The following is a 21,979-nucleotide window of genomic DNA, read 5'->3' as shown; positions in this document are numbered from 1 at the left end:
TATTTAATAACTATATGTTAATATTCAATTGAAAATGTGAAATTCTATATTTTCTTAATAAATAAATAATCTGATTAACCATAGGGTTCGCAATAGCAGCCGATGATGTTGATTCCTCAGAAACAAACAAACAAACAAAAATGCACAATTCAACTTTCTCTTCTCCACTGGATTAATTTATTCAATTACGGGCTAAAAGCAACAATATGTGTCATAATTTTAATTGATTGATTGCCAAAGAAATCATTAACTACACGGAAACTTGATGATTAATAAAGTTTCAATCCCAATAACTACAAAGGTATTTATCTTATAATTTTAACAATAAACAAACTAATGATAAATAAAAGAAAAATAATAATTTAAAAAATGGAGAATTGAATTGTAGTATAAAAATATAGAAAGATTATTTAGTTAATATCGATTTATATAATTGAGACTAAATTTAGAGTTGGAACGTGTTAATAAATTTGATGGTCCCCGCTTTGATATTTTTCAGTGATATAAACTTCCGATCACACCAATCTATGACTCGAAGAAAATATTTCGTTTCTGGATAGAAAAGTCTCTTCGTCCTCGATCCATTTCAAATGGGAAGCTTGCTCAATCAAAATGACGAACCAGCTCAAGTTGCAGTGATAATGGTGCCATTGCCAGCTCAAGGGCATCTTAATCAGCTTATGCAACTCTCTTGCTTGCTATCCAAATATGGCCTTCAAGTACACTACATCGGATCTTCCGTCCACAATCGCCAGGCCAGACTTCGTGTCAATGGATTAAATCCCCAGGATTTATCCAAGATCCGTTTTCATGACATCCCAACTCCAACTTTTGAATCTCCTCCTCCAAAACATGATTCTTCCAACAAATTCCCGGGGCAGCTCCAACCGGCGTGGGACGCCTCGTTGAGCCAACGACAACCGATTTTTGAATTCCTTCGAGGAATTGCCATGAAATATAAAAGGGTTGTAGTTGTACACGACCCTTTGATGGCTTTTGTAGTCCAGGATGTTTCCTCCATACCCAATGCAGAATCCTATGTTTTCAACTGTATATCTGCCTTTTCTCAGGCAGCTTTTATCTATGAGAAAATGGGGAAACGGTTCCCGCTCGAGATTCCAAAAGAGGTACCGGTTTTTGAAGGATGTTGTTCAGACGAGATCATCACTTTTGCAGCTCTGCAACAAGAGCCTTTGAAGTATAGAGCTGGAGATATATACAACACCTCCAGATTGATAGAAGGGCCTTATTTGGACCTTTTGGCGGATAAAGACATTGTTGGTGATAGAAAAAGTTGGGCCATTGGACCAATACTCCCACCCGACATACCTTCACGTGATAGCCCACCGAAATGTTTACAGTGGCTCGATCAACAGAAGCCGAATTCTGTTATCTATGTATCATTTGGGACTACGACTTCTCTTTCGGATGAAGAAATAAAAGAGCTGGCGTTGGGATTAGAACAAAGCAGACATAAGTTTATCTGGGTTCTAAGAGATGCGGATAAAGGAGACATTTTTACTGGAGAAACGAGGCGAGCAGAACTGCCAAAAGGGTTCGAAGAGAGGGTGGAAGGAGTCGGAATTGTGGTGAGAGATTGGGCGCCACAGCCGGAAATTCTTTCTCATCCTGCGACAGGTGGATTCATGAGCCATTGCGGATGGAATTCATGCATGGAAAGTGTTATAATGGGTGTGCCAATAGCCGCCTGGCCAATGCATTCAGACCAACCTAGAAACGCTTTCCTGATGAGCGAGATACTGAAAGTGGGGATTGTTGTGAGGAAATGGGGTCCCATTGGAGAAATGGTGAAGGCTTCAAGTATTGAGAATGCGGTGAAGAGATTGATGGCATCAGAAGAAGGGAAAGAGATAAGGAAGCGGGCTGAGAAATTGGGTGTTGCCATACGACGGGCGACTGGAGAAGGTGGCGATTCTCGACTCGCGCTGGATTCATTTATCGCTCATATCACTAGATAGATTTATTACAACTAAAAATAGCCAATAATGTCCTCTTGTTTTGCCAATTATGTGATTTGCTCTGGTAAGTTAGGTCGTGTTTGACTTTTTAATTTTTTTCGACTGTGTTATTACGATCTCAGGAATATTGACGTGTGTAATACACTAATACTATTTTAGCAATTCATCAAAAAATAACCAATAGTCAAATCACAACCTAACTTATAACTCAAAATCCGAATTTATAAATATATATGATCAAAGCACGAACAATACAAATCTAGAGGACTATTTTTGCTATTTTAGGGATGTTGTTTAAGGCTTTTTTTTCTTCTTCTGTTAGAAAGCTGTGTCAGAAAAGAAAAAAAAAATAAAACAACTAGTCTTCTCTTGTGTTGGTTTTAGCTGGGGTGTCAAAAATAACATATCTTGTCAACTGTATTCGAGTAGACTCGAAAAATATCTGTTTAGAGTTAGAGTTTTCAAGTTTGAGTTGGGAGTAGGTATCTTGTGAGACGGTTTCACGAATTTTTATATGTAAGACATGTCAATCCTACCGATATTCACAATAAAAAGTAATATTCTTAGCATAAAAAGTAATATTTTTTCATGGATGATCCAAATAAGAGACCTGTCTCACAAAATACGACCCGTGAAACCATCTCACACAAATTTTTGCCTTGAGTCGGATAGAATTGGACTCAAAATTTGAAATGAAAAAAGTAATCCGGTTGAGTTCGAGTCAATTCAGGTAGATATGAGATGTATTTTTATATAGAATAATAAATATTAGCTACATTTTTATATACTATATTTTTTAAAAAAATTATTATATATTGATATCATAAATTTGCATAGTATAATATTTATTTTATAAAATTATTATTTTTTGAAATAATTGTTTATTTTGTGTAGCAAGTATTTTTTATGATTAGACTTTCAAATTTAAATCATATGAGATTTTATTATTATGTATTTAAATCATAATTAATATTTACATGTTTTGAATTTTTATTTAATTATTTTATTAAAATAAAAAATCAAATCGGGTTGGTATACAAGCTGGGTACACGAAGAACTGACAAAATTTTAAATTGGGGTGAAAACAAAAATTCCAAGAAAAAACTCATAAATTGAATCAAATCTTCATAAGGTGGTGAATTCACTTTATTCATATGGACCAGCTGGTTTCTGTCTAGCCAAATACTCCAGGCGACCATTGCAAATTGGCTAAATCTTCTTCCCTTTTTCATATAAGATTAACCAATGCCAAATATCCATGAATGATCAGCCTTTAAAACAAGATAATAAAAGCCTCAAACGTACTCTTTCCCTGCAACTCACAAAATATTTCTTCTCCGGACAAGAAAAGTAACTTCATCTTTCCACTGCAGATGGGAAAAGCTTGCTCAATCAAAATGACGAAGAAGGGAAAGTTGCAGTAATAATGGTGTCATTCCCAGTTCAAGGGCATCTCAATTAATCAGCTCATGCAACTCTCTTGCTTGCTATCCAAATATGGGCTCACAGTGCACTACATCGGATCTTCCATCCACAATCGCCAGGCCAGACTTCGTGTCAGTGGATTAAATATATCTAAGATCCATTTTCATGACATCCCAATTCCAAGTTTTGAATCTCATTCTCCAAATCCTGATTCTTCGTTCGCAAGCTCCCTGTGCAGCTCCAACCGGCCTGGGACGTCTCGTTGAGCCAGAGACAGCCGATTTTTGAATTCCTGCAAGGAATTGCCACGAAATCTAAGAGGGTGATAGCGGTTCATGATTCGTTAATGGCTTCTGTTGTTCAGGATGTTGTCTCCGCACCTAATGCAGAATCCTACGTTTTCAACTCTGTATCTACCTTTACTAAAGCGGCTTATACCTTGTGTTTATCTTATATTGTTATCCTTTATTTTGTCATTATCTGGAGTCATTATTTTTTATCTTGTGTTAATTTGAATTAATTTTTATAATATTTGTAAATTTAAACAAAAGATGAAAAAAACTTAATTTTGAAGATAATGTGATTTTACTAGACTTTCAAGGGTAAACAAAAGTAGTATAAATAAAAAAATAAAAGAACAAAAGTAAATTTTTATTCTACTTCCTTATAAAACACAATGTAGGCAAGGGAAAAAAATAAAGAAAATAGGAAATGAAATTTGGGCTTTTGGATATTGATTGACCATTTAAGGTGATAAGAAATAAAAGGTGAACATGGGCACAAACAAAGAGAGAAGAGGGAGGAGGCAGAACATTACGTACAACAGCAAACAGGAAGAGAATGAGAATTTGGAGGAATGACGACACAACTTTCTCTTGAAAACCTGGAGGAAGAAGGCGAGGAAGAATAGAATTTCAAATGGAAAATGGTGTCAACCACGCTAATATTTTCTTATCTCTTCTTAGATTTATTCCAGTGAATTCAAAGTTACTTTTACTTTTACTTTGTTTGATATTTAGTTTTATTTTTAATATTTTTTTATTGATGTTGACTTAATATTTCCTGTTAATAGCATGATCACCTATTTACATATCTTTTGATTAATCATGAATCAAAAGAAAATTAGTTAAATATAGCAACAAAGACGTCAATCAACACATAAGTAAACAGACCAAAAATAATATTTGATTTCAATGTGCGGTTTTAAGCAAAAACTGTAATTCCACAAAAATTCAATGCATTTAGATATAATTAAATTTAATTAAGAATAATAGGTATGTTAGATTTAAATAGGTTCATTAACTTGATGAATCGTTTAATAAATAATAGGGATTTCATTGTGATTGTCAATAATTAAATAATTAATTAACATGTGTCAGCATAGTAGAGTTCAGTATTGTTATGTGTCTTGGTGCTTTATTTAAAGTTGAATCTCTCGTTGATCTTTGAATTCATCGTTTTTTATTACAATTATTTTATTTAATAGTTTTGATTAATAATTCATTTATCTTTTTTATTTATTTATTTTGTCTAGTTTAAGTTAAGTGACAAAATAAAAATTATAATAATTAAATATTAGTCCTATGTATGATTTATAATTGAACTAATCATCTATTTACTATAGCGTGATCTAAATTTTGTTTGATTTATTTCTTCGACCATCACTCTACAATCTGAGCCTTCGCAGTACAGAGCTGGAGATATATACTCCACCTCCAGGCTAATAGGACCTTACTTGGACGTTATGGTGAATAGAGAGATTGCCAGTGATAGAAAAATTGGGCTATTGGACCAATAATCCCAACCAATTTCCATTCACGTTACATCCCACCGAAATGTTTACAGTGGTTTGATCAACAGAAGCCAAGTTCTGTCATTTACGTCACATTTGGGACAACAACTTCTCTTTCCAATGAAGAGATAAAAGAGTTGGCAATGGGATGAGAACAAAGCGGACAGAAGTTTATTCGGGTTCTAAGAGATGCGGATAAAGGTGACATTTTTGCCGGAGAAGCGATGCGAGCAGAATTGCCAAATTAAAGGTTCGAAGAGAGGGTGGAAAGGGCTGGAATTGTGGTGCGAGATTGAGAGCGCATCCAGCGACAGGTGGATTCATGAATCATGAGCCGTTGCGGATGGAATTCGTGCATCGAAAGTGTTCAATGCACTCAGACCAACCAATCCTAACAAGTAACAATACGCATATACATGGAATTTTGTTGGTCAATCAGTAATAATTTATTACTGATGTTAAGTTGGTATTATACAATTATAACGTTGATATAACGCTGACGTGTATAGCAGTAGTATTTCCAAGAAAAAATGACCAATTGCAAAATATTGAAAGATACAGACTAAAAATGAAATTTAAATTACATAAAACCAAAATCAAAATGAAAAAAATACGTGAACAAAACAAATTTCCCTAATAATAATAACCTGGGCCATTCCTAAACCATCGTGGTCACATGGACGATGATATCTGCAGCTTCGGCAGGAGAAGAAAAATCCAGCTTGCATACATACTTTGCGATAATAACTTCATTGATTTTTTCAATGGAGGGTTCATGCATGAGACACAGTCTGTGCATGTGTATCAAATTAAGAAACAAACAATAATAGCACGGTACCAACGCCGTGCAAAATTCCTCTGTCCCCTTTTCTATATTTAATTAGTTTAATTTAATTTAATGTGAAGTTTATCAGATTGGGTTTGATATCAAAATAATATTTATTATAAGATAAGATATCATATTGAACAACGTTAAAATTTCAAAAATGCTGCAAAAAGAAATTACAAGAAACTCAAAACTAGAACGAGACAAAAAAGAATTTTCCAGGGATATATATAATATGAGTTCCCAGCCATCCCCCACAACTCATTTCATTTCCGGGCATAAAAAAACTAACTTCATCGATCAATTGAAAATGGGAAGCTTGATCAATCGAAATGATGCATCAGCTCGAGTTGCAGTGATAATGGTGCCATTTCCTGCTCAAGGGCATATCAATCAGCTCATGCAACTCTCTTGCTTGCTGTCCAGAGATGGACTTCAAGTATACTACATCGGATCTTCCGTCCACAAGCGCCAGGCCAGAGTTCGGGTCAATGGATTAAGTCCCCAGGATTTATCCGAGATCCGTTTTCATGACATCCCAACTCCTAGTTTTGAATCTCCTTCTCCGAATCCTGATTCTTCCCGCAAATTCCCTGGCCAGCTCCAACCGGCCTGGGATGCCTCGCTGAGCCAACGACAACCGATTTTTGAATTTCTGCGAGAACTCGCCAAGAAATATAAGAGGATTGTTGTCATACACGACCCTATGATGGCTTTAGTAGTCCAGGATGTTGCTTCTATACCAAACGCAGAGTCCTATGTTTTCAACTGTTTCTCTGTCTTTACTCAGGCAACTCATACCCTCGAAAGAATGGGGAAACGGTTTCCGTTAGAGCTGCCGAAAGAGATGCCACCTTTTGAAGGGTGTGCATCAAATGAGGCCATTGATTTTTTAGCTCGACAATCTGAACATTTGAAGTATAGAGCTGGAGATATATACAACTCCTCCAGATTGATGGAAGGACCGTATTTGGACCTTTTGGCGAATATAGAGATTGTTGGTGATCGAAAAAGTTGGGCCATTGGACCAATAATCCCACCCAAATTACCTTCAAGTGACAGCCCACCAAAATGTTTACAGTGGCTTGGATCAACAGGAGTCGAATTCTGTCATCTATGTATCCTTTGGGACTACAACTTCTCTTTCAGATGAAGAGATAAAAGAGCTGGCGTTGGGATTAGAACAAAGCGGACAGAAGTTTATCTGGGTTCTAAGAGATGCGGATAAAGGAGACATATTTTCTGGAGAAATGAGGCAAGCAGAATTGCCAAAAGGGTTTGAAGAGAGGGTGGGCGGGGCTGGAATTGTGGTGCGAGATTGGGCGCCACAGCCAGAAATTCTTGCTCATCGAGCAACAGGCGGGTTTTCATGTGCCACTGCGGGTGGAATTCGTGCATTGAAAGCGTTACAATGGGTGTGCCAATAGCAGCATGGCCAATGCACTCGGACCAACCAAGAAATGCTTTCCTCATAACCGAGATATTGAAAGTGGGGATTGTTGTGAGGGAATGGGATCCAAGTGGAGAAGTGGTGAGGGCTTCTGCTATTGCGGATGTCGTGAAGACATTGATGGCATCAGAAGATGGGGGAGAGATAAGGAAGAGAGCTGAGAAGTTGGGTGCTGCCATGCGACAGTCGACCGAGGAAGGTGGTGTTTCTCGACTCGAGCTCGATTCATTCGTTGCTCATATCAATAGTGTCAAGTAATTGTAGCCAATGAGTAAATGTTTAAGAATTAGTTTGGAGTTAATTGTTATTGTTATCCCTAATAAAAAAAATCGATTTTCCTCTAGACACAAGTAACCTTTATCATCGTATCTGCTATAGCTAAAGATTACTAGCCTCTCCAGCGTTAGATTGACAAATGACATGTCAGGAGGCTGGAATTACATGTTATATGATTTAGACGATAATTAAAATTACATGTCAGGAGGCTGGAATTACAGGACTGCATGACTGCTTTGTTCAAGTTAATATCATTAAAATACGATATTTTTCACCAGGATATCCGCTTGTAACGTCCTACCAAAATAATACATAATATATTTGATTTTCCTCAATTACCTTCATTCTACCACCAAAAAATGTAAGGGGAAGCTCAACTTTGACTCGTCTCCAGTACATCGGTCCGGTAACCTTCTTCCGCAGCCAGTGTTCAATATACGAAACTAGGAAGTTTAGATTGGAGTATCCCCTGTACTGGTTCAGGGAACTGGTGTGATTTGATTCTGGTCTTGAAATACTGGAGGGATAGCTGTAAATGCAGGCTCAATGGTTTCATTTAAGCTCTTTGTTGGTCTTTTCAACCTCTTAGGTCTTTGCTGCTGTAGGGTGTCAATGTTTTGTGTTGGAACATCGTGTTCATAGTCCATTATCATTGAGTTCGGAGAAGATAAGCCAACCGTTTTAGAACTCTATTGTGGCCTTGATTTTTGCTCAGCCTGCTTGTCCGTTGCAGCTTTCCTCCGCATATGCATCTAGGCCTTAAGAAAATATATAAAACACATGCAGAAATTAATCAATTCTGAATTACTCTTAGATATCTCAAGATATCAAGAAAACCGGTAACAAATGGTAACTTAGAAGACGAGAACTTATAAATTACAATAAAAATTCAAAATGATGTTGGATGTCACCTTTTTGTTGGTAGGTTTTGGTTTATCGCACTCAGGAAGCTCAGATTCACTACCATATCCAGGGTTTGTAAAATCCTCAATAGATGCACCACCTCCTTCGGCATCAACTCGTATGCCCTTTGTTCCACCTTTCTTCTTTTGCCTGTCTTTAGCCTGGTCACAGAATAAAGCACGAGTACTTCAATATCATCACAAGTGCTTTTGAATTTAAGCAGAGTAATTTCAAGGCGTTATTTCCCACCTGTTGCGAAACTTCCTTTAATTTTTGTTCGAGTTGAGCATCATCAATCAATAATGATACAACATCTTCAGGAGCCAAAAGATCACCCTGAACATGACCATCTGTCATGACAAGCTGCTGCAACGGCGCGAAAACCCCAAGCCTGTGATGGGCATTTGGGGAGAAAATTTTAACCAAGACAAATTATTGGTGCGGAGAGAATACGGCGGATTATAGAGAGAATACGAAGACAACCCTAACCCTACTGAGAAAATAGAGCGACACTTGAGAGAGGAGAAGAAGTAGAGGGAAGCGTGGACACAGGTACAGTTGTTCACGGGTGCGTGCTAAAATGAGCCTGTGGGTTGCTGTGTTTTAACGTGCGCCAACTGCTACAGTCTGCTTCTACTTCAGATTTTTTTTTAAAAAAATTCTATTTTCTTTTTCCCCTTCTGTTCTTGCTTCAGGTTTGTTGTAGGCTACTGAACTTGTGGTGAGTCTTCCATTCTTCTTGATTGTAATAATGGGGCAAGTACTGTTTGATCCCGAGACGACGCCTTTCACAAAATTGTAGTATTTTGTTATGTTGGGCAAAAATGTGTTCGAGGCCATCCTTCCTGTGGAAGATGGCATTGCTGAAAATAGGAAGGCAACTATGTAGAAAACCTCCTCCTCGGGCGTGATCAGGGACATTCTATTTTTCCATCTGGGATAAAAGAACGAGATTGAATCAGATTATCGTAGGAAAAATGCATTAAAAGAGAGTTATGTTCACGAGATTAAGTACCTCGACTTTTCCATGGGATAGATTAGGACAGGACCATTGCTGGTATCTCTAACAATGTTACCAAAAACTTCCTCTGAAAACTCATGAATCCTGCTTCTTGGAACAAAAAGATTCAGCCATGGGTGCGACACCTCCCACAACCCTTTTTCTCTAAGCTTCATTTCAGATAGATGGCACTCGGTCCAAAAAATCCAGATAAGCGACTTCTGACATGAATACAGTGGACTCGATGTAACTCAATTTTGATAAGAGGGTATCAATGTCCTGCATGACCAGAAACAGGGGTGAAAATGTTCGTAAGTGCAGCAGTTGAAGACATTATGTAGATATTCGAAGTCTCACTTTATCAATGTGTTTGTTTTCTTGGGGATCGAAGTGTTTCGCGACTTCCAGACAAAACAGAATCCTTCCATCAAAGATGAAGTGGTTTGCTCCAACAGGGTCTTTTGGTTTAAAAGTTGATCTCCAAGAATTTAATATACCAGTTCTATTAATAATGGCGAACCCTTCTATGAAATCAAAAGAATCATTTGAAGATATTAGCTTCTCCTGATCTTTGGTGAATGTAGAAATGTCTGAATAAAGTGCTCTGATCCATTTAACCTGTGAAAAGCCAGTAGTCGTCACAACTCGCAAATGGATGTCTGGTGCTGTGACATTAGCTTTTGTAATATGTTAAAAATCTATTGACCTTTTTGGGGGCTCGCTCTAAGGCAATTCTTGCCTCGGTGATGATCCCAAACTGTCCTAATCCTCCAAGAACTGCATGGAAGAGATCAGCGTTACGCTCCTCTGAACAAGTGACAATTTCTCCTCTACCTGCACAGTATGACTAAGATTATTGCCATCTGTCTTTGATTGTTTTGAGGCATTTGATTTTCCAAATGATATCTGGCAAATATTTTTTTTATATGAAGGCCAATTGTTCTTTTCTTCTTAACATATGATGTCCCTAGGCATGCATTACATACATGTCAAAACAAACTTTTAAGTTTTAACCATATTTCCATTAGATTGCGGGATAATGGGAAAATACTCAGAAGTCGAGCTTAAGTATCAAAATGCTTTTCGAGTTGAGCTCCTGCAGTAAGGTTCTACTCAAGCTCAAATCAGCTCGATAGTGTCGGAACTTTTGATAACCAACCTGTGACCACTTTTAGTCGGTGGACGTTGTTGATCTGCGGTCCATGTCGGAATGCTTGGCCACTGATTCCAGCATTTGATAACGTTCCCCCAACTGTGAGATGGGGGTAATCAGTCCAGGATTTTGGTGATAGCCCATGTTTAAGACTCTCATGCAGTATATTTATCCAAAGTTCACCAGCTGATACATCAATGTAGGGCAATGTCCCAGCCTGAATGTTCATTGCCGGCACACTTAGTGATTCCATGTTGATAACAACACCCTGGTATGCCTGTGCTTGACCTTTTAGGGAGTGACCATGGCCTCGTGCAGCAACTGTAAGTTCTGAAGTCGAGCCCATATCAAAAATATATTTTATAGCGGACGAAATATCAAAAACTGATTTTGGGTGTAAAACTGCAGAAGGCATGAGGTGGTATATATTGCCAAAATCCTTAGCTACATGTTGAATGTTGTCAAAGCTTAGGTTCCCATCAAATGTAATATTTGTTAAGGATGAATGCATGATTGATGGAACTGAGTGAGGAGATGCTGTAGGGAGGTTCTCTCTATTGATTGCAAAACAAAGTACAAATTAAAGGCTAAAAGAGACCTCGCTGGTGCGAAGAAACTTTGAGGCTGTTCCGTGATCATCTCTAATGCGTCCGAAGATTAAAATGGATTTTCTGAGTGCGTGCTCCGAGTTCTAGTGACAAAAGAATTTATAGAGAGTGAGTGGATAGAGTTTGAGATCATGATTTCCTTTCCCAACCCTTTAATTAAATTTATGAGTGGATCGAGATATGTACAGAGAAATGAGAATTTTTATTAGTACTCAAATATTATAATCACCCGTTTTTCAGATTCTTGTCGCTGTCCTGTTGATCTTACTACTACTTTTGGACCAACCAACAGAGAGTTCACATTACTTAGCTTCCATATTTTCAGAGCCAAATGTTATCTACAGGTTGTAGTCCATGCACAGGAAACCAACAAAGAGTTTCAACACATCAAACTACGATGGCCAAATTCAAAAATAGGGAAGCAATTTTACCATGTTAATCGAGCTGATGATTTCTACCGTCATTCTACTCAGACCAAAATATTGCTCTAGAGTCTGATCTGCATATTTATCGAGCTAAAATATCTATGCCAAATTATGTTATAAACAACTATATCCTTATATATTGCCTCAAAAATATATATATATATATGCATACAAATACTAGAAACTCTTGACACGCGATGCAAACAATTACTTAATTTTTTTGTTTTTCGAAAATGTTTGTAAATTCAGAAATTATACTAAATTTAGAAAAGTAAAAAATTTTAAAAATATTATATGATATTTTAAATAATAAGTGATATGATAATTTAAGCTTGAATAAGACTTAAATAAGATTAATATAGTTTTAATAATATGGATTTTTTTTCAACACCTAAAATAAGGGTTTTTTGAGTATTAAATAAAACTTTTGTTTCATGTTTCCTTAAGAGCAGTGGTGATGTATCATAAAACTCATCAAGTTCTTAAATTCTCCTTCTATTATCAACACACATATTTCTTGATTAACTAGTTTCTCCATGCACAACATTGTATATAAAAGAAAGAAGACATGAAATGTGAATTTATACACTAAAATGCTAAAGCATCCCAAAAATCGCTCACATAGGATTATGACCAGACACATCTACTTTAAATAATTGCCTACGAATGTTGCGATGTCATATGATCTTTCCAGTTGATGAAATAACATCTTATTGTCCAAGAAATAACGATATTGTCCCTAAAGAAATATTAATATTTCATATATTGGAAACTTTACGAGGGCATCCCTTTTAGATTTTTGAGTTGGATTAGATTGATTGATTGAGTTTTGTTGAAAATTTATTATTTTTAATTAAATAGCTTTTATTTCTTTCTTCTTCGAAAACTATTGAACAAATATCAAAAAAGAAAAATAATAATTCAAAATTTTCATCAACCAAATAGCCATGTGAAATTAGGCAAACCGATCACCACGTGAAAAAAAAAAAGAGGTAATAATTCAAGGTTCACATTAATCACTTTCAAAAAAAGAAAAGAAAGATATTAGAATTGTTACACGCTTTAACTTTAGATAAATATGCTTTATTCATTTACATTCATTTACATACTCTGCTACTATAAATAGGATTTATTGTATGGTGCTTGGATGCGCTGTAATAGCATGGTCATCTCCTGGATCCTTAATTCAGTTTCTCGTGAAATTGCGGATAGTTTAATGTACATTGATACTGCACATGAAATTTGGATTGATTTGCGTGATCGCTTTCATCAAAGTAATGCTCCACGTATATTTCAGATTAATAAACTATTGAACGGTTTGCAGCAAGGATCGATGGATATCAGTGGATATTATACCCGTATGAGAACTCTTGGGATGAATTGAAGGACTTCCAGCCGATTTCTGTATGTACATGTGGCTCGATGAAAGAATGAATGAATTATCAAAATCAGGATTGTGTTTTATAATTCCTGATGGGATTAAATGATTCCTATGCTCAGATACGAGCTCAAATTTTAATGATGGATCCACTTCCCGTCATTTCTAAGATTTTTTCACTTGTGGTACAGGAGAAAAGGCAGAGATCGATACATAAAGAAGCTTATGGTGGTTCTGGTTCTACTAATTCACAATCACCTATACACCAATCTCTTGCCGCAACCTTTGTTAAAGGGTCTTCACATGGTGAAGGGAATAAAAATGATAAACAAATGATTTGTTCCTATTGTCATTATACAGGGCACACAGCAGACAAATGCTATCAACTTCATGGGTATCCACCTAGTCATCCCAAGTACAAGCAAAAGCAAAGTGAAGACCGCAACCGAGTCAATCAAGTTCGAGCTTCCACTTCTGCTTCTACTGATGTTGCTCAAGTCTGTCATTCCAGTGACAAAGGCTCAAGTGTTTTGAGTGATTCACTTAGCCCTGAGCATTGCAAGCAGCTCATTGCCTTCCTTAGTTCTCAACTCCAACTTGGATATGGCCCCAATTCGGCTGCACAACAGCATGAGCCTTCTGTTTCCTGTTTCAGTGGTATAAACCCCTTATCTTTTGCTTTTACTTCAATTCTAAATTGTGATTGAGTGTTGGATACTGGGGCAACACACCATATTTGTTGTTCTCTATCACTTTACTCTTCATATGTCTCTCTTGCTTCCACTGTCACATTGCCAAATAATTCCACTGCCCCAGCCACACATATTGGTTCGGTCACTTTGTCCTGTGATCTTGTTCTGGAAAATGTTTTATTTGTTCCTCAATTTCATTTCAACTTGTTGTCAATTAGTTCACTCACAACTAATCTTCCTTGCTCAGTTTCCTTTACTTCTGACTCTTGTCAAATTCAGGCGCTCAACGAGAACAAGATGATTGGGATGGGTAGAAGAGTTGGCAATCTCTATGTGTTAAGCAACTCCAGGATGGTACCACAGGTTTCTCCACCATTGTCTACTGTTTGTAATGCTTCCGTAACTCAATGTAAACTTTGGCACTTTAGAATGGGTCATCCATCTCCTTCCAGATTATCTGTCATAGGCAAAGATTTAGCTCTTGGGAACTTATGTCCAGCAAAGGAGTTTGAATGTCATGTCTGTCCATTGTCTAAGCAGAAACGTTTGCCTTTTGTCTCAAATAATTCAATTAGTGACAATTTGTTCGATCTAGTACATCTTGATGTTTGGGGTCCTTTTTCCACTTTGAGTATTGAAGGTTATAGGTACTTTCTCACTATTGTGGATGATCATTCACGATTCACTTGGGTTTATTTTCTCAAAGCTAAGTCTGATGTATCTGACATATTCCTTATTTTCTTCAAGATGATTTACACCCAATTTGAATGTAAAATCAAGGTCCGTTCGAACTGACAATGCTCCTGAGCTTGAATTTTCTAATTTCTTTCGTAGCGTAGGCATTATTTCTCAACACTCGTGCGTTGAACGACCACAACAAAATTCAGTTGTGGAAAGAAAACATCAACATATACTCAATGTAGCACGTGCTTTGTTTTTTCAGTCGAGCATTCCCTTGGTTTATTGGAGTGATTGTGTTCAAACTGTTGTGCATTTGATCAATCGAACTCCTTCTCCTCGACTTTCACATAAAACTCCATTTGAACTTTTGCATTTCAAACCACCTTCATATTCTCACTTAAAAGTCTTTGGTTGTTTGTGTTATGGTTCCACCTCTTTGAGCCATCGTACTAAGTTTTCACCTCGTGCCATTAAGTCTGTGTTTTTGGGTTATCCATTGGGTTTCAAGGCATACAAACTCCTTAACCTAGCTACAAATGAGATATACATTTCTCGTGATGTGATTTTCCATGAGACCATTTTTCCTTTTTACAGTGAGTCCTCTCTTTCACATTTGGATTCCTTTTTTGAAAATGTCTTACCAACACAATTTGAATCCTCTCATGTCCTTACTCAACATAACCCGATACATTCAAGTCGTTCTAATAGAATAATCAAACCTCCAAGTCATTTGAGTGATTTTCATTGTTATACCACTACTGCCCTCGTCTTTTAATTGCACAGCTCACCCGATGTCTTCTGTCCTTAGTGATCATCGATTGTCCCCAGCTCACAAAGTTTTTGTTCATGCTATATCATCCATCATCGAACCAAATACCTTCTCTCAGGCTGTTGTGCAACCTGAATGGAGACAAGCCATGTCTGAGGAGTTAAGAGCTTTGGAACGTAATGGAACTTGGTCCATTGTGTCTTTGCCACCTAACAAACGTGTTGTAGGCTGTAGATGGGTGTATAAAGCAAAGTTCTTTGCTGATGGACGTTTAGAACGTTATAAGGCAAGGCTCGTAGCTAAGGGATACATGCAACAAGAGGGAATTGATTATCTTGAGACATTCTCTCCTATCGCAAAGTTGGTAACCGTGAGAACTTTGTTGGCTTTGGCTTCCATTCATGGCTGGTTTTTAATACAGCTGAATGTCAATAATGCATTCTTGCATGGTGACCTATCTGAAGAGGTGTATATGTCGTTGCCTCCGGGATATCAACGACAGGGGGAGACATTGCCTTCGAATGCAGTTTGCAAGTTGCACAAGTCTTTATATGGTTTGAAACAAGCCTCTAGGCAATGGTTTGCCAAGTTCTCTTCTACATTGCTTCGTATTGGTTTTATTCAATCTCATGCAGATAATTCATTGTTTATTCGCAATCGAGGAAATGTGTTTCTGGCTTTAGTAGTATATGTGGACGATATAGTCATCGTCACGAACAATGAAGAAGAAGCCATTTATTTGAAAACATTTCTGGACAATCAATTCAAACTAAAAGACTTGGGTGACCTCAAATATTTTCTTGGAATTGAAGTGGCACGTTCATCACAAGGCATTTCTATATGTCAACGGCAATATGCTCTCCAATTGCTTGCTGATACGGGGCTCACTGGCTGTAAGCCGCGTACTGCACCATTGGATGTGGGCTTGAAGCTCAGTGCAGAAGAGGGTGAATTGCTTTCAGATCCTTCCGTATATAGACGTCTGGTTGGTAGGCTCCTTTACCTTACTGTTACACGTCCTGACTTAGCATACTCAGTTAACAAGCTAAGTCAATTTGTTTCCAAGCCAAGAAACACTCATTTGCAAGCTATACACTCAGTGCTGAAATATGTTAAAGGGACAGTGAGTCAAGGCTTGTTTTACAGCTCCTCATCCAACCTCAAGCTCAGTTTGTTCTCTGATTCTGACTGGGCAGCTTGCCCCGATACAAGACGTTCAATCTCTGGTTTTTGTGTGCTTCTGGAAAAGTCACTGATATCTTGGAAATCGAAGAGAACAACATACTGTTTCCAGGTCGTCTTCCGAAGCAGAGTATCGATCAATGGCGAATGCAACGTGTGAAGTGGTCTGGTTACTTTCACTACTCAATGATTTTCAAGTACGCTGTGATGTTCCAGTACCTTTGTTTTGTGATAACCAGACAGCACTGCATATTGCTTCCAATCCGGTATTTCATGAGCGTACTAAACACATCGAAATAGATTGCCATGTGGTGCGGGAAATGTTACAAGCTGGGATCATCAAAGTATTATATGTGGCCTCAAGTTTGCAGCTTGCTGATTTGTTTACAAAATCTCTCTTCCCCACACAGTTTCGAGATCTCTTGTCCAAGATGGCTATTCACAATATTCATTCTCCATCTTGAGGGAGAGTATTAGAATTGTTACACGCTTTAGCTTTAGAGAAATACGCTTTATTCATTTACATTCATTTACATACTCTGCTACTATAAATAGGACATTTCCCTGTATTCTACAGACACAATTCTTCAATATATTCATTTGAGTTTTTCTGGAGTTTATCTTTCGTTCGTGAAGGTTTGTTCGCTAATAAAAGATAAAACAGTTTTTATATATTTGAACTGTTTGATGGGAACATGAAGAGCCCTGAAGTCGAGAAAAATTGGGGCCCTTTTTATCCCAATAAACAGCCTAAACATAACTTCACATTTCATTAAAATATAAACTTATACAAATAATTCTGATCTCTATGGGAATAATTTTGGGTCAGACTGCATGGTCCATCGATGTATCAGAAACTTGAGTAAAATAATTTTGAAGTACGTCTTTTGAATTTATCATCTTTATCACTGTAGTTTTCATAGGTGAATGCCAGGATTTGTCGGAAGGAACGATTATTTTTCCTGTTTTCACTGTATGTCTTTGTGGCAGTCCGAGACATACATTCGATTTCTGTGAATTACAAATTAAAGAAACTATCAGGGGTGGAATTAATACGGAACAACAATTGAGTCTATTATCTTATATATTCAATAATCGAAATATGACACTTGAGCATTTATAAATGTATGTTAGTAGGTAGAAATTAAAATCAAATAAATATTTTTATTTATTTTTATATATTATATAATATGATAATTATATAAATGAATTCGAGATAATTATATAAATAATTTTTATAAATATCAATAAAATTATTAGTATCACTCGATTAACCTTAAAAATTGATATTTGACTTGATTCACTAAATCAAGGGCTCAATTATCATATTATATATTATATATAAAATTAGATGAAAATAAATAAATCATGCAAGCACTATCGGCGCATGAACAGATAAAAAAAATGAACTCAAGCAACAACTTTGAAATTATAAAATTTATTATGATAAGGTTAATTTTGTCATTACAATCTAATATATAAATTTAATCACTCTTATTAAAATCATACCAAACATTAAATATAATATCATACATCTTATTTAACTTATCCTTATATCATATATCACATGTTTATCATATCATGTGTATCAAATTATGCCATATAGTTTAAATTTATATAATTTAAATTGTATTATTATTATCAACTATAAATTTTGCTTACTAAATATTTGGATTCAACGGCTTTAGAAATATATATCAAACTACACAATTGATTCATGGCCTGTCTTCCTCTTCGTTTGTTCGCCTCGTTGAGTTTCCTCGTATAAAGTCAGGGGCTCAAGATTACTTCACTGTGTGTGTGCCCATCTTCCATCCTAATCCATGATTTTAGAGAGAACGGCTGGTGATTGATCTCAAGAATCCGAGCTCCCCTTGGCCAGTTTCCATATCCACCGTAACCAGTATGCCGAGCGAAGCATAGCCAGAGATTCTTGGAAGGGCAGCACCAGTCCAATCCATGGTTGTGGCCTACAAAAACAGCCTGCTTTCCCCACAAAACATTTCAGAAACAATATATATAATCACTACGGGACCATGATATTTCCTTTGTTCAACGCAAATGAATAGTTGTCTAGGCAGAGGACAATCAATTAGGCCAGTGGCGGAACTTTGGTCTTGGTTTGAGGCTTTGAGCCACATCGGTGTGTGGGTAAAATTTTAAGAAAAAACCTCATCGGAAAAACAGATTCTCAAACATCTGACACCAAAACAACAAGGAGATTGAGGAAATTATTCATGCATTTGAGGAACCACGACTCCAGTGTGATAAATTCATGAAGTGTGAATTTTTTGTTTTTAGAAAATACTACACGACACAACCAAAACTCGTACCGAATACACACCCTTTAGCACTTACCTTGACTGAAAGTCTTTCTTCAAGAACTTTCATGATACCCATTTCAGCTTCTTGTGCAGCAACATCCTCCAAGAAAATCGAGCCAACGCAACGCTTACGTACCAAAAAACTAGGAGCCGCTTTCTTAAATGCTTTGGTTGGAATGTGCCAAAAAATTATTTCAGGCACCCTAGGGAGAAAATAAATAAAATAGTTCTCCATTCAAATTAATAGTCGGAGCAATTAATTCATTGGTAATGCTGTCTTCTTAAAGAAAAAAAATACAAAATAAAATTTTACAAAGTTCTAACCTCGAGTCTGGATTGATCTCTTCAGACTTCTGATTAAACCACTTCACTTGAGCATCAGAGATAACTTGGGGGTACGATCCTCCACCAGAGTCAAAGAAGTACATGAAAGCTGAGGCTTCTTCGGAATTACTTGATGAAGCAAGTTTAAGGACATAGTTGGAAACACTAGGCCATAGACTTTTGGGACCTTTCTTAGAATACGACAATATGTTTTGCTTGATCTCATCACTCATCAACTGCAAACGCGAAGTCCCTTTGAAGCTGCATTCTTCACCACATGATGCAAAAGGTCCTGGAAAAGTATATGAAATGAATTAAGGTGTTGCTTTTATTTTTCTAAATTGTGCCTCCTTAAGTCTTGAAAATGAAATTGAACTGGACTAAATTATTAGAATACTCATCATGCTGAATCTTGACTTTGGAGGCAGAGCAGATTAAAGAAAAGTGACGAGTGACCATTGTTGAAATTAAAAAAAGAATTGACATAAAAGATGTTATGAAGCTGAGAGATACACAAAAAATGGACTCAAAAAAAGGGTAGACGACGAATTAATGTCATCTGCTTCGAAGTTATAGTAGCTGATAACAGTGAAACTCGAATTTTTTAAATCTCACGTAACCAAATGTTACTTGTCAAATATTGCGCAGTATTGACAGCCACACATGACAAGTATAATTGTTGTTCCTCCTAAGAATATGAGAAAGTGAACTTATGTATCTCTCTCTCTCCTCCAATCTATGATAATTTTAATCGCAAGAGTCACCTGCATCAGAGGTATTTGCATCAGGACAATGAAGCTTCGGAATCCCTGTTGCCGTAAACCAGTCCATCGGCCATTCAAATGGAGCATCATCGTGGTTCCCAAAAACACTAGCCCACGGTATTCCACGCGATCTTGTCGGGGACACTGCCTCATCCCAATGTAAGCTTGCATTTTCAATCATTATGTTATTGGCCGTGATCACATCCCCCAGATAAACCACAAAATCTGCAGTAAATTTTCCAGTTAATTGTGATATGCAGTAGACTAGAACACAATATGCTGATCATCATGCGAAATGTTCATATTTTGCTAGTATATCACAACCTTAAGATTAGTGATGTTTTTGTGAGTCATGAATAATGGGACACCCAAATCGAGCCCCATTTTGGATGTGAGATGCCTCAAATATCATCACGTTGATCAATAAAAATTTCCGCATTTCACTATCAACAAACTATAGGATACATCAACACGTGATGATGTAGAAAATTATAGTACTATTAAATTATCTCCAGGTTTACACCAAATGAAAAGTACTCAAACAGTTCTAGAATGGGAGGATTACTAAAATTATATCAATTAGTCCATTAAACTATTAGGTTCATTATACAAACAGAATCACTTGAAAAAGTAACAGTTGCATAAGATTCCGACAGACTATTGACTTGAGATTTTCAACTAAAATTATTCATGTTGACTTCAGATTACAAAAGTACAACGAAAAGAATAATTTTTTTTTGTGAAAATTACGCCATGAAACTGAGCTAACTTCAATCGATACTTTAAAATCCCCTACTCCGCGTGAACAACCCAAATTAGCAAAACAAAAAAGTTGTGAATAAATACAAATTCTGACCACTTAACATAATTATTTTTAAATTCCTGTATATTTGGATTGATCCAGGATTTCGAATTCTATCTCCTTTCAATAACTCTCATTATTATTGATGTATTTGAAATCAAGATCAAATCTTTTCTTTCAAATGATGGAAATGCAACTTTAAAATACCTTACACGAAACTTTGTTTTGGATAACGTCCACACGCACCTGGTTCCTCTTTGTCCAGCACGGTGGACATGACTCTCGCGGAACCAACATCCTGGAGCGGACCCCAATCCGTCCACGCGTCCTCGCCAAAGTGAAGGTCGGCGAAAAGAGCGATCTTGAACGGCGAGCCCTCTCGCACCCGGATAATATTTCCCGACGGCGCTCCACGGAGGATCAGCCCCGGATCATCTGAACGTACGGCTGAGATTAATGATAAACACATGATTACGGCGCATTGGACTGAGTATTGCTTTTGGGTTGAAGAGGTGGACATGAATGAACATCGACTATTAAGTCAAAGCAAATTAGTAACGGGCGGAAGAAGAGATGATCAATGAGCGCTAACAATGTTGCTGTACTATTAAAGTTCCCTCGTTAATGGCCTTTGTGGGTGGTCACAACTCACAAGGTTTTCCATTCACGTACATCCAAAGTTGAGTATATAAACGTCTCTTATTCGAGGATTCGAACTCGAGCTAAAATATTATTGGTATATATGATAAAGATAATTACTAGAAAATCAAGAACGCCAAAATTTGTTTGGTTTCTTTAGTAATTCGGCAAAAGGTATATCTGATGGCATATTTCCGAATACGGGTAGCTTCGATGCTACATGTGTAGCATTGCCCCATGATTTGGATGGACAAGATTCACACACATATGTGATTTTAAAAAAAAATTAATGAACCCCATGTATGTGTGGCTAAATTTGAGCCCTTGATTCTATCATGTGGCAGTGCCCTTACATATATGATTAATCAATCCCGAATACGATGTGGACCATGTAATGTTTAGATAGTTGCAAGTAAGAATAATGTAATATTCCTTACAATATTCCATAACATATAGCAAAAACTGTTACTATTAGATTAAATATTCTAATTTCCATTTTCAGTATCGTTGCTCACTTGCTCTTGATGATTTCGAAATAATAATAATAATAATAATAATAATAATAATAATAATAATAATTTTGGTTA

The 21,979-nt window shown here is 36.7% G+C and overlaps 2 protein-coding genes and 3 pseudogenes across 2 annotated transcripts; 3 read left to right on the top strand and 2 right to left on the bottom strand.

Moving 5' to 3' along the window:
• Nucleotides 1–480: 480 nt before the first annotated feature.
• LOC142552072 (zeatin O-glucosyltransferase-like) lies at nucleotides 481–2,106 on the top strand. The gene has a single exon (XM_075661674.1). The coding sequence runs from the start codon at nucleotides 591–593 to the stop codon at nucleotides 1,977–1,979; it is 1,389 nt and encodes a 462-aa protein (XP_075517789.1). The 5' UTR covers nucleotides 481–590; the 3' UTR covers nucleotides 1,980–2,106.
• Nucleotides 2,007–5,591, top strand: LOC142550795 (zeatin O-glucosyltransferase-like; annotated as a pseudogene).
• Nucleotides 5,592–6,279: 688 nt separating this feature from the next.
• Nucleotides 6,280–7,814, top strand: LOC142551016 (zeatin O-xylosyltransferase-like; annotated as a pseudogene).
• A 158-nt stretch (nucleotides 7,815–7,972) lies between these two features.
• Nucleotides 7,973–11,384, bottom strand: LOC142550794 (cytokinin dehydrogenase 1-like; annotated as a pseudogene).
• Nucleotides 11,385–18,016: 6,632 nt separating this feature from the next.
• Nucleotides 18,017–21,508, bottom strand: LOC142552071 (putative inactive purple acid phosphatase 16). Its single transcript, XM_075661673.1, has 5 exons — nucleotides 21,000–21,508; nucleotides 19,952–20,176; nucleotides 19,188–19,479; nucleotides 18,898–19,066; nucleotides 18,017–18,522 (listed from the first exon to the last, which is right to left on the bottom strand). Exons 1-5 carry the CDS (start codon nucleotides 21,271–21,273, stop codon nucleotides 18,310–18,312), a joined length of 1,173 nt encoding a protein of 390 aa, XP_075517788.1. The 5' UTR covers nucleotides 21,274–21,508; the 3' UTR covers nucleotides 18,017–18,309.
• Between the last annotated feature and the right edge of the window lie 471 nt (nucleotides 21,509–21,979).

This window comes from Primulina tabacum, chromosome 7 (genome assembly GCF_025594145.1).
Source record: "Primulina tabacum isolate GXHZ01 chromosome 7, ASM2559414v2, whole genome shotgun sequence".
In the NCBI taxonomy this organism is placed as follows: Eukaryota; Viridiplantae; Streptophyta; class Magnoliopsida; order Lamiales; family Gesneriaceae; genus Primulina; species Primulina tabacum.
This window is presented reverse-complemented; position numbering and strand designations above follow the sequence as displayed.